Genomic DNA, 13,803 nt, shown 5'->3' on the forward strand with positions numbered 1-13,803 from the left:
AGATTTGAACCATCTTTGCATCCCTGATATAAATCTCACTTGATCATAATGAATGATTTTTTTAATGTGCTGTTGAATTTAGTTTGCCAGTATTTTATTGAGGCTTTTTCTATCAGTGTTCACCAGAGACATTGGCCTATAATTGTCTTTTCTTGTAGTATCCTTGTATGGCTTTGGTCTTAGGTAATGCTGCCCTTATAAAATGAGTTTAGAAATATTCCTTCATCTTCAAATTTTTTGGAAGAGTTTGAGAAGAACTGGTATTAGTTATTCTTTAAATATTTGATAGAATTCATCAGTGAAGCCATCAGGTGTTTTGATTTTTCTTTGGGGTTTATTGATGATGCTTTTCAACCTTTCATAGGCCTATCTGTGAAGGAGAGAATTTAGAATTTTGATTTCCTGTGTAAGCCTCTTCTTTCCACAAATACTGTGACTGCTTCCTGGCCAAAATTGAAGATTTCCAGATTTTTCTCTTAGATATTTTGGGACATCCTGCCCTCAAGATACAGCAGGGGGAAAAACACTAGTTTAGGGGTAATCTCTGGTCACCAATTCCAAATTATATTAAGTACTACCACAGTAGTTTAAAATAATCAGGGAGGGACTTCTTCTTGACCATTTGACTGAGGACCCCACAGAGTGAGGTCTCACCTCTGAAACACTGATCTGATTTTTCTCAGGTAAGGGTTAACAGACAGGCAGAAAACACAGTCCGATTCAGTTTATAATCTCTACCTGAAATACAGAGCACTTCTGCGCTCAGGTGTGGAGCCATGGTATCTTTGGGCAGCAGAAGGAAGATATGGAGGAGGATTCGAAAGTAAAGCCACATGTGAATTCAGTCCACATCTTTTACCCCACCTCCATTTTTCTTAGGATCTAACAAACTATGCCAAACTCTTTTATAAGAATGACCAGACTCAACAATTTTAAATAAGTGTTTTCCATTTATTAAAATTGTTTTTCAGGAAGGAAAAAGGACTGGGAACCACTTCACCTCCATTGCTTAACACATCAAAACTACAGGCTTTATTTTATAACTTAACATACTCAAAAATCCCTATAAGATTTGTGTAGATGAACAGTGGAAACAGTGAAACTTGAGAAGGAAAAATGAGATAAACGGATACTGTGCTGGGGAGAAGAGGGTGGATCTTACAAAATAGCAAATTTCAAAGATGCTTTTTGATGGGAGTACTAATAACAATCAAATATAGAAAAATATAGATTTTAAAACAAAAGGAATCATAATTCCTTATTGAGAAGAACAAAGATGAAGATCCCCACAGGTATAAAAATGTACTTTTGGAGGAATAAAACACTAAGGGTTTCTTAATTCGTTAAAAATTTTCATTTTAATAATAGTAAATCCTCTATTTTTAATTATGCAAATGCTGATTTCAACATTAAATTGAGATATATTCGAGAGTTGGAACTGAAAGTACATTTTAATGGCTTGAATGTGGTGACTTGGGATAAACTGAGGAAACAAGAATGTGTTCCAAGTTTCTGAATTGAGCAACAGGAGGAATTGTAGGTGCTAATTACAGAGGAGAAGAAGACAAAGGAACGTCCCGGTAAACAGATTTGGGGTTCATTTTGGGACATCTTGAGTCTGAGTTGGCTGAGAAATATAAGAGAATATAACAAATGTGTAATTCAGTATGTGAGTCAGAGATGTGGTCCGGGTGGAATACATGAATAGGGATTCGCCCAACATCAAATGGCTACTGAGCAGTGATGGGGAACAAGGGACAAATCTTTCCGACTCCATATTCGTGTTTCTCTGCCTAAGTTGTGGAAACCAGAGAAATAGGAATTGGCGCCTTAAGCCTGAAATTCCACAACTAGTTTTCCTCTCCAAATACTGCCAAAGTGGAAAGTCTAGAAACATCATATCTCAACTACTGTGCTCAATCCAGGACCAATACTCTCCTCCAAATATTAAAATTTGTTTATTTATCATGCTGCTATGCCAGCAAATTTCTGCATTCCTCCTTGAAACCTGGCTTCTGCCAAAACCCCACCCCCTGTCTAACAAACATGGCCGAATGTCAGGGAGAGACACAAACATTAAACTTCCGCACCAGACTTCTAAGCCCCATGCAAATTAGAAGTCAACTATAAATTGGGCATTTAATTCATTCCTTTTGATCCATTGATTGGGGCTGGGATTGTCATTTGTCTAAGAAATAATAAGAGAGTTATTAGGTGAAGTCTGTATGATGAAGAGAGAAAGAGAAAAGTAACTGAAAATGGCAAAGAAATATTATGGGGCAGGTGGCAGAAGAAGAAACTCCAAAAACAACTAAGAAAGAACACCCAGGAACCAGAAGCCAAGACAAACAACAGTTTCAAGCAAGGACTGAGAAATGCTGCAAAACACTAGCTCAAGGCAAGGTAAATGGTAACATGTACAGAATGCTTAATTTTTCAAAAAGGAACCCATTGGTTACCAAAACCAGGGCCATTTCAATGGATTGACGAGCATAAAACCCAGATTTCTCATAGTGGAGGAGAAATGGGGAATCCAGTACTTAGAGAACTTAGCTGGAAACACAAGTTCTAGAAGTTTAGATCCACAGAGGGGGAGAAATGAGACATTAGCCCTATAAGAGGAGTATAGATAACACAATAAAAATTTTATAGCATGTCAAATAGTAGTTTTAACTAAGTTTATTCCTCAATTCTCAGGAAAGAAAGGCATCAAGTGCAGTGTAAGCTTCTGTGCACAATCCCTCTCTAACACCATAACCATCGCCTCTGTCTCACATCCAGAAATGTTGTCCAGACCCCAAAACTAGAAGGCCCAGTGACAAGTCAGTTCATTCCACTTTCCAATAGCTTCACACTTAGAAAGTTTTACCCTAATTTGTCCAACAAATTCCTATGTTCAATTCCATCCATCCATCTGGTTCTGGTTCTTCTGAAGATATTGCATCATGCCAAACAGACCAGGTCAGTTCTCTTGATATCAAAGGCGGCCCTCTGGTCCCTATCCTGAACCTGCAGTGTTTCTTTACAGGACTTAATGATCTCTTCTGCATGTTCACTGGATCATCCAGACTCAATCCAGTTGTCACCTTCGCTATGCAGCCTCCAGAATGGTGCCAAAGCACAGCAGAAAGGTGATCTCCTCATTTCTCAGCACCCTGTCCCCACACTGAGCTATGCCGGTATCCCATGTGCTGTTTGGCCAATGTCCTTTCCTATGCTCCATGGCTTCCTGGCTCCCAGCCTAACCTCTCCTCTCCAATGGTGACTGCTCACAGATGAAAGACACACACATGAAAAGGCATGCATTTTTATGGGGAAAGTGCTCCAGAATGGAGGAGAAATCACTACAAGAGGGGATGATGTTGGTGATATTCAAATTTGAGAGTGGCTTCATGTGTTTGCAACTGACAAGTTGGAATTGGAATCATAATCCTCGTTCTCATCGTTAGAACTGGTTACTTTTGCAGAAAATTTCAAGCAGCACTTTTGATCATCTAGGCAGGTTAAATACTGAATTTCATATTTCCTGCAGTCGTTCCTGCACATGCCTTGGTAGAGCTCACATGGATTCCAATGCTCTTGGCTCCTGTAGTTATGGAATCCGAACAGGCCACCTGGGGAAGACATAGCTATGTTTAGTTTCCATGCAGCAGTGATAACAGTTGTGAGAAAATATGACTTAAAGAGAACAAGCCCAGAGAGTATTAAGGGCACAGGATCAGGAATCAAAACTGCCTGGATTCAAATCTGGGCTCTGTCCTTTCCTAGCTCTCCCTCCTCAAACAAGTTATTTCAGCTCTCCTATCCTCCATCACCTCCACGATGGGTATAATAATAAAGCCAAGCTCCTGAAGTTTTTGTAATTATTAAATTAGCATACATAGCATGCTCAGAAAAGCCCCCAGCACACAATAAGTAATTGAATGTTAGATGGTAGTGTTGATATGAAAGTCTCCTGAAAGTCCAGGGCTGTCACTATGAGTACATAGTGGATGTGTCCCCAAGTGTGCAGAGATATGTGCTCCTCACACATCATTCATCAGAGACAGTCAGGATCTATTCTGGGACAGGACACACATATTTGAGCCCATGTGCATGCATGCCTTTATGCTTTGAAACATAGGGGTAAACATGTACTACACATGTCTCTCTTCATACATTGGTTTCACAGAAACAGGGACTGTGCATACATGGACAGTACACTGGCATGTACACAGAGACACAGGCACAACTCATTTTATTCACAGATACACATCCTTACATAAATTGAGCACATGCATGTGTGTTCACTGTACAAGCCTCTACCACGCACTTTCCACATATGGCTAATGCCCATCTTGATAGCAATGCATCAGTTATCCAGATGTGTGCATGTATATATAAGCTCTTTGCCTGAAAATATCCCAATGACAAAGTTCCTGACACCAGTCAGCATTCTATAAATATTACTAATCAACTGTGTTAGTTACCTATTGGATGTTCCAAAGACAAAGGAGCCATTCAAAGAAAATAACATTAACAATAACTACCATCTGTTATGGTACCGTCAGGCATTTTACAAATATCTCATTGAACCTTCATAAAAACCTGCTATTATCGCCATTCGTTAGCAGAAGACGTTGAGGCACAAAGAGGTACCTTATTCTGTCCACATTTCCGTAGCTTATACTTGACCAAGTACAAGTTTCAGGTCTACATACCATCAAGCCCATGCTCTTTCCTCTTTGTGTCACGCTGCCTTTCTGTGTTAGAATTTCTGGGAGAGTTTGCCATCATCCTGCATCATGTCTCCAAGCAAAGGACCCTCTACAGCTTTCAACAGATAGTCCAAATCCTTAGCTTGGCATTCAAGGATCTTTTCAACCACCTACCCATCCCCTCATTCCATATCCATTTATCAACACTTCATCTGTACCAGGCCGTGCACTCAGTGCTAAGCAGGTAGAGGTCTATGATTAATAAATAAAATTAATTTGTTGTTGAATACACAAATAAGTTCATTCCATATGGACTCTGGAGTCAAACTACCTGAGTTCAAAACCTTGCTCTGCCAGGAACAGTTTGGACAGGAGAATCATCAAGACCATGCCTGCATCCTCCTGTGGCAGGATCATTTGTTGATATTCTAATTTGTATTTTGTTGTCATCATATTTTTCTTTACCTCATTCTAAGCCACCCATCTTCTAGGGATCATGACGATCTGGATGGTGAGAATATTAGTAGCAATGATAAGCTGAATATTAGGGGCATGTTTTCCATTTTCTGGGCACCACATAAGATTCTAGTACCACCCTGGGGAAGGTGTGGGGGGGCCCACTGGACTCAATTTCCTGCTGACCCAACACAGTGGGTGCAGCTTCTGAGGTGTTGCCTCTGAGTCAGATTTGATTTCATATAAATAAAATAAAGACATGATCTCATTGCAAAAAAATTAATACATTATTAAATTAATAAGAAAAGCAAATTTGATGTTATTTTCTGCAGGGAAAAAAAGGAACACTTTGTCAATTTTTTAATAAGATAAAGTAACTTTTTCCAAGTTTCTGTGAAGTTGGAGAATAGGAGGGAATAAAAAGAAGCAAGTAAAAACGCCTCAGTGGCTGACATCCCATAGCATTTGGGTGCTGGTGTGTGTGTGAGCTGCCTCAGAAACCTAGAGAAGGCGTCCAACTTCCGCAGCATCAACCAGCCAGGGGACCCAAGATCTCCTCCGTGTGTTCACCAGAGGAATGGATAGGGACATGGAGACCAAGAGTGAGGACCAGGCAAGCTGCCTTTTCCCCATTCTATCCACGTGAAAAGTTGGTCAAGGCTGCCCCAAGAGGATTCTGCCTGCAGCGGCTTAATAAATAAATAAAATTTTTAAAAAATAAAAATAAAGATTTCTATCCTAGACACATACAGCTTCTCACTCCTTCAGCCTTTCTAACCCTATGTAGCCCTGCATTACAACAAACATTAATATCCACAAAAAATTAACGTCACCTTTGATGATCCCTCCATCTTGAAATTAAAGTCAGAGGGAACCTGCTTTTGAATTCCAGTGAGCCTCCGATCCTTTGTACAACACTCAGTTTTAACTCTCTGGACCTACTCTTCGCATGGGAGAAATGGGAATGGGGAGTTTGCACCAGATCAGAAAACCTCAACTGTTTTTGTGAAGGAGGAGGTTAACAAGATGTCATACGTTGTAATAGCCTGGGGAATTGTTAAGTGTATTCACACCAATTCTCTAGAATCTCTGATTCAATATATCTAGCGAGATGCCAGAGCCCAGGCAGTATGCAAAAGCTACCCAGAAAATACTTATGGGCTTGGTCTTCTCACATTCAGCTATAGACATTGTCCAATTCATCTTCTCACATTGGAAGTTTTTTCAGAGCAAATTAAAATATCATAAATCAAAAAACAAAATATATGCTCTAGATTCTAACAATTTTATCCAGAGCCCAAATCAATGTTATACATTATTTCTATATCACCTATGCACCCAAAGTGATTCCTCCCCCAATAGAACTTCTAAGATTCTTCTTATCCATGTACATACATTAGCCATAGTCATTTATATATTCATTCATTCAATAAACATTTCCTAAAACCTACTCTATGCAAAGCACTCAGATCAACACCAGAAATACATAGATTTAAAAGATAGAATTCTGTCTTTCAAATAGCTCCATTTCATATGCATATGTTTGGGGCAATGAAATGGGAAAATGACTTTGATTGTCCTAGTACAAGATGTTGTCTGGAATAGTTCCTACCCATAAATTCTGCCAGGTGAAAGTATTAATAGTTATTAAGGAAGCTGCACTATGTACAACTCTTGAAGCGTAGAGTACTGTCTTCATTTTTTGTAGTTATTCTTTGCAAATCCACCTGTGGTTTCTACCACTATTCCAACATGAGAACTGAGCTTTACTGAGCATGAGAACAAGTTTCTCTTGAGTAAAATGGATGAGGAATAAGGTGAGAAATAAGGGGGAAGGAGAATGTGAAGTAGGAGGAAGAGAGGAAAGGGAAGAAGGAAAGAAAAGAGAAAAAGTAGAGGGAAGAGGAAAAGGAGAAAGAGAAGAAAACTCTAGAATGATGACTCTGAACACAGTCGTGGTTTGCTATAAGGCTACTGCCATATCTCTCTGTACATGTCCAGGTCCTACAGAAGACACTCGAGAACATTCTAGTCTCCTGATTTCATTTATCCTATGGTCACATCTATTGTTCTTCAGCACCCTTGAAAATCACACTCAAGAAAGCTTTTTAAGAATTTGAAAATAATACTGGATATTTTCATTTCTATTTACTTCTTTTTAAAACCAATGTATTAAGGTATGATTGACACACAACAGCTGTGCATATTTAATTTATACCTCATGATGAATTTAGAGATAAGTATACACCCATGAAACTATCACCACAATCTATGCCATAAACCTATCCATCCCCTCTAAAAGTTTTCTCCCATTCTTTTATTTATTATTTTTCTTTATCAAGTCTTACGTTAAGATTTACCTTCTTAGCAATTTTTAAAATATAGAATATAGTATTGTTGACTATAGGGACTATGCTGTAGCGCAGATCTCTAGGACTTTTTCATGAGAGGATGGTCTCTTTAATAAACAATGTTGGGAAGACTGGATATCCATGTGCAAAAAAATGAAATTGGATCTTTTTTTTTTTTTTTTTGAGACAGAGTCTCGCTTTGTTGTCCAGGCTAGAGTGAGTGCCGTGGCGTCAGCCTAGCTCACAGCAACCTCAAACTCCTGGGCTCGAGTGATCCTTCTGCCTCAGCCTCCCGAGTAGCTGGGACTACAGGCATGCGCCACCATGCCCGGCTAATTTTTATATATATATCAGTTGGCCAATTGATTTCTTTCTATTTTATAGTAGAGACGGGGTCTCGCTCTTGCTCAGGCTGGTTTTGAACTCCTGACCTTGAGCAATCCGCCCGCCTCGGCCTCCCAAGAGCTAGGATTACAGGCGTGAGCCACAGCGCCCAGCCCGAAATTGGATCTTTATCTTACACCATACACAAAAATCAACTCAAAATGGATTAAAGACTTAAACCTAAGACCTGAAATCATAAAACTCTCAGAAGAAAACAGAGAGAAAAAGTTTCTTGACAATATTCTTAGCAATGATTTCTCAGATATGACACCAAAAGCACAGGTAACAAAAGCAAAAATAGACAAGTGGAATTACATCAATCTAAAAACTTCTACACATCAGAGGAAACAGTTGACAAAATGAAAGGGCAACCTAAGGAATGGGAAACAGTATTTGCAAATAATATATCTGCAACGGGTTAATATTTTCCCTATTTCAATAGTCATAGCTCTGTGATGATGAATCCAATTGTCTTACTCAAACTTCATCACCTCCAAATCCAGGCTAAGCCAAAGCTTGCACAGCTATACCTCACACACACCCTACTTGAATAAGATACTTACTTAAGTCAAACACCTAACTCTAAGACAAACTCTATCTCTGTTTTTTTAATTTCAAAATATTAAAGATACATATGTTTTAGGTTCCATGGATTACTTTTGCAATGCTTGAGTCCTGGCTAAAGGTATGCCCATCCTATTTCTTCTGATAACTACCCAAAGCCAAATTACAAAACATAACACAAACATAACACTATCCAAGCCACCCAATCCCAATTCATAGCATCAATTCAAAACTCAGCCAACTACAAACCTCTCTCTACCACAACTCCCAGTTGCACACAACTCTACCCCCAGCTCCATTCAACAAAAATATCATTCTCTCTCCAGACTACACCAAAACATCAGTCCATCCCAGTTCTACAAATATAATTATTCACCCCATGGTCATACCTATGCATTTTTCCATATTACTCTATCCCTAAGGTATTACAACCTCCCTGCCACAACTCACCATCCAACCCCAAAGTGCCCTTTCTTCCTCTTATAGTTCCACAACGTAAAGTCAATTTCTCACATCTAACCCATGAGTCAAGTTCCAATCCCAATGACAGCACTATCAAAAATGCTCCATCCTTTGACTCTCCACTATCCCCGGAACGGCGACCTCTTGAATTGGTCTTGGTGGTGGAGCAGAACGAGAGGAGATCTTGACATGAAATGAACCTTGGGGGTAACATCCACAACCTATCTGAGACCAGAAAAGGCATTAGGTGTTGCCTACTATAGGTGAGTAGGTCTCATCTCAGAGGTCACCAAGATATCTGTACCACATGCAAGACCCCAGAACCTTTGAGAGAGGCCTGAGTTACCTGAGGTCCTTTGAACCAGGATCAGAAAGATGGCAGTGGTCATTAAACAGGGCTTCATGACTGACGTGTTCCAAGAGCATGGAGGGCTGTGTTGCAGGTGACTGAATAGAGATCGTTGAAGCAGGTAAGAACTCTGCCTTTATTGGTTTTGGAAACGGGCCAGTGTTGTCTGTAGTGAACTAAAAGGGACGGGAGATACCTGAAATCAGACGGGAAGAAGGATAACGTGTGTCACATTATCTCAGCTGGGCGCTCTGTGTAAGTGTGGGAGTTGTGCCAGGACCACTCACGCCAAGGTGGACCTTTCGCTCCAGTAAGACACAAAGAACCAGTTGGCAGTTTGTGTGAGACAAATTTGAATGAATGAATGAATCAAGCAAGCAATGAGAAAATTAATACATAATCATAAGAAATAATTACTTATAACTGTAGTCACTGTGCTGAGTAATAAAACACCAGAATTTATTCTAACTGAAACTTTGTACCCATTGGCCAAAGTCTCCCCTTTCCCCATCCACCCCCACCTCCAGCACCTGGTAACTATCATTCTACTCTGTATTTCTGAGCTCAACTTTTTTAGATTCCACATATAAGTAAGATCATTTAGTTATTTCTTTCTCTCTGCCTGGCTATTTCACTTCACATCATATCTTCTAGGTTCATCCACGTTGTTGCAAATGACAGGATTTCCTGGGTTTCTAAGGCTAAATAGTATTCCATTGTCTCTACTTAATGCAAAGAGCTAAAACAGAGAATTTTAAATGTTCTCACCACAAAGAAATGATAAATATTTGAGTTGGTGGCTATACTAGTTAGCCCAATTTGATCATTCCACAATGTACACATATATTGAAGTATCATATTATACCTCACAAATATATACATTGTCAATTAAAATAAAATAAAACTTTTTTAGACAGTAGAATGTCCCCCTATGTCAGTAGCACTTACTGTATACCCAATCTTGTAGTAGGCATCATACATTAACAACAACAAAGAAGATGGTGAAGAAAATTTGAAGGGGAAGGATAGCTGGAGGAAGGGAGGAAAAGACATAAAACAAAAATAATGGAAATTCATATTTACCATGACTTGACCATGTGTCAGTTTCTGTACTAAATACTATTAGAGATATGAACACTTACTACTACCCTGTAAAGCTAAGTAGTATTTATAACACTCCAAGATGAGGGTGAGGAAGTTCGAAGAGATGATGTGACATTTTTAGGCCACACGTCTATTGAAGCATAGAGTCTAGCTTAGAACTCATACCTGTCTGACGGTATATATTTTTGGATGATTTTCATTCTTCCTGTGAGTTGAAGGGTGGAGAATGATAGGTTGGCAAAGCTGTAATCAAATTGCTAACAATTAAAAACGAATCACTCTTTAAGACAATAAATTTAATCTGAGGAACTCAGTGCTCATCCTCAGGAAATGGAAATAAAAGAATGCTTCAGAGGTGGCCGTAGTGACTTTTTTACTCCAGTGAATCATGTGGAAGATGGGTGAGTGGTGTGCAGTCATTTGAATGGAAGTCTGAAAATGAGTGAAAAGACTCTTTCAAAAGTCTAGGATAGAATTTTCATGTCTTTCCATGATAGGGTAAAAGGAGTTGGATTCACACTCTCACGGTAAGCAACTATAAAACTGGATAAAATATCGAGCATAACTTGTTCAGACACTGAATTACAATCAGAGTAGGACCATGATTTCTAAAGGAGGAATGCAAACAAGATAAATCTTAAAATTGCCCCAGATTTCTGCCTAGAGAGGCAAACGGTAGTACAGGGAGGGAGAGCTCAAACAGGACATAAAGATGTTATTCAATTGAATAAAGATCAGAGTTTAGGTTTACTGAGGTGGCTGGAATTGAAGAAGGACAGCAAAGATACTGGGAAGAGAAGAAGAATCAAAAATCTTCATCGAGGTCCCTTGAATCTTTGGCTAAAAAATTAAGGTGCTTGCATACAAAGCAAGACCTGAGGCCTGGCAAGGAGAAATTGACAAGGAAAAGAATAAGAAATAGTGACCAATAATTGGGGGGAAAGAAGTTAAGAAAAACTAACTCTCAGTAGGCCCATATATGAGATTTAGCAAAGCTTAAAAGCTGTTATTATAAATATATATGTATATAAAATTAAAAGAAATCATATTCAAAGAATTAAATGAAACCATATCAAGAGTGAATTAAAATGAAAATAGAAAATGTAAAAAGAACCAAATGGAAATTTAGAGCTGAAAAGTACAATAAATGTGATTTTAAATTTTATTACATGGGTGCAACAGCATATTTAAGGTGGCAAGGGTAAGAATCAGTCAACTTAAAGATAAATAAATATTAATTGTCCACTCTGAAAAACAAAAATAAATAAATAAAAAAGAAAAATGAGAGACTCAGAGACCTGTAGAACAATATTAAGAAATGACACACATATATAATTGGAGTCCCATAAGGAGCATAGAAACAGAAAAGAACACTAAAAAAATTTGAAGAAATAAATAGACAAGCTACAGAATGAGAGAAAATATTCACAAATTGTACATCTGATAAAGGGCTACTAATCAGAATCTGCAAAGAACTAAAACAAATCAGCCAGAAAACAAACAAACAACCCCATTAAAAAGTGGGCAAAAGACATGAACAGACAATTTTCAAAAGAAGATAGACAAATGGCCAACAAACATATTAAAAAGTGCTCAACATCACACTAATCATCAAGGAAATGCAAATTAAAACCACAATGAGATATCACCTTACCCCTGTCAGAATGGCCATTTCAAAAATTCAAAACCAATAGATGTTGGCGTGGATGTAGCCAGAAAGGAATGCTTATACACTGTTAATGGGACCAAAATTAGTAAAACCTCTATGGGAAACAGTATGTAGATTCCTCAAAGAAATAAAAGTAGACCTACCATTCAATCTAGCAATCCCACTACTGGGTATCTACCCAAAAGAAAAATCATCATTTTATCAAAAAGACACCTGCTCTTGAATGTTTATTGCAGCACAATTCACAATTGCAAAGATGTGGAATCAACCTAACTGCCCATCAATTCATGAGTGGATTAACAAAATGTGATATATAGAGATAGATAGATAGATAGATAGATAGATAGATAGATAGATAGATAGATAGATAGATACCACATGGAGTATTACTCAGCCATAAAAAGGAATGACTTTTGCAGCAACCTGGATAGAACTGCAGACCATTATCATAAGTAAAGTATCTTGGGAATGGAAAAACAAACACCACATGTACTGTAATAATTGGGAACTAATCAATGGGCACACACAGGCACAGAGAGAAGTAAAAGTCATTGGAAATCAAGAAGGGGGGAGGAGTAAGGGAGGGGTAAAAATCTACCTATCAGATATAATGAACATTATTTGAGTAATGGGCATACTGATAGCCCTGATTTAAACATTATAAAAGCTATCCATGTAACAAAAATATTTGTACCCCCTTAATATTTTGAAACTTAAAAAACAAACAAACATCCTAGCTCTCTGGGAGGCCGAGGCGGGTGGATTGCTCGAGGTCGGGAGTTCGAAACCAGCCTGAGCAAGAGCGAGACCCTGTCTCTACTATAAATAGAAAGAAACTAATTGGCCAACTAATATATATAGAAAAAATTAGCCGGGCATGGTGGCTCATGCCTGTAGTCCCAGCTACTTGGGAGGCTGAGGCAGCAGGATCGCTTGAGCCCAGGAGATTGAGGTTGCTGTGAGCTAGGCTGACACCACGGCACTCACTCTAGCCTAGGCAACAAAGCAAGACTCTGTCTCAAAAAACAAACAAACAAACAAACAAACAAACAAAACCTGACAGACAGTAAGGAAGAGATCCCAAGCATGAGCTAGGGCCTCAGCAAGGGTTTTGAGGAGGGAAGAGATGCCATGGGAAATAATAAAGGAACCTGTCTGATACGGGCAAACCAACCAATAAAAAAGTGAGATGAACTGAGGTTGGGGTAAATGAGGTCACTCAAGAGGAACCAGCCAGCAGGAACTGAGTCCTGCAGCCTAGCCGGTGATGTCACACTGGGACAAAATCACAATACCAATCTTTTGATATTTATTTTATTGTAACAAAATACAGTTATTTTACTTAAAAAGAGAAATATCATCAAAAGGGAAATAATGCAAATTTGGTGAAAAATATCCTACAAACTCAAGAAGCAAAATAAACCCAAAGAAAATCACACCTAGAAAAACACAGTCCACCTTCTGAAGGCTAAAGGTAGAAAATCTTGAAACAGCATGATAAATATATCTCATACACAAAGAAATGATGATACAATTGGCAGCTGAGTTCCCATTACCAGCATACTTCATTTTATTTTGCTTCACTTTATTGTGCTTTGCAGATATTGCAGTTTTTACAAATTGAAGCTTTGCAGCAACCCTGCATCCAAGTCTATTTGCACCATTTTTCCAACAGCATGTGCTCACTTCATGTCTTCGTGTCACAATTTGGTAATTATTAGATCACAATATTGCAAATGTTTTAGTTTTATATCTGTTATGATGATC

At 38.6% G+C, this 13,803-nt stretch overlaps 1 protein-coding gene across 1 annotated transcript; it reads right to left on the bottom strand.

Annotated features, from left to right (window-relative positions):
* Positions 1–3,390: 3,390 nt before the first annotated feature.
* DEFB116 (defensin beta 116) lies at positions 3,391–9,318 on the bottom strand. The gene is made up of 2 exons (XM_020282047.2): positions 9,261–9,318; positions 3,391–3,614 (listed from the first exon to the last, which is right to left on the bottom strand). The coding sequence occupies exons 1-2, from the start codon at positions 9,316–9,318 to the stop codon at positions 3,391–3,393; spliced, it is 282 nt and encodes a 93-aa protein (XP_020137636.2).
* Between the last annotated feature and the right edge of the window lie 4,485 nt (positions 9,319–13,803).

This window comes from Microcebus murinus, chromosome 16 (assembly GCF_040939455.1).
Source record: "Microcebus murinus isolate Inina chromosome 16, M.murinus_Inina_mat1.0, whole genome shotgun sequence".
In the NCBI taxonomy this organism is placed as follows: domain Eukaryota; kingdom Metazoa; phylum Chordata; class Mammalia; order Primates; family Cheirogaleidae; genus Microcebus; species Microcebus murinus.

What these genes read in the sequence shown, in the direction of transcription:
- DEFB116 (XM_020282047.2), bottom strand. Translation starts at nt 9,318, where the DNA reads ATGAAGCCCTGTTTAATGACCACTGCCATCTTTCTGATCCTGGTTCAA. An exon ending in CCTGGTTCAAAGGACCTCAG is followed by an intron (nt 3,615 to 9,260) that starts GTAACTCAGGCC and finishes TGTCTTCCCCAG; the next exon opens with GTGGCCTGTTCGGATTCCAT.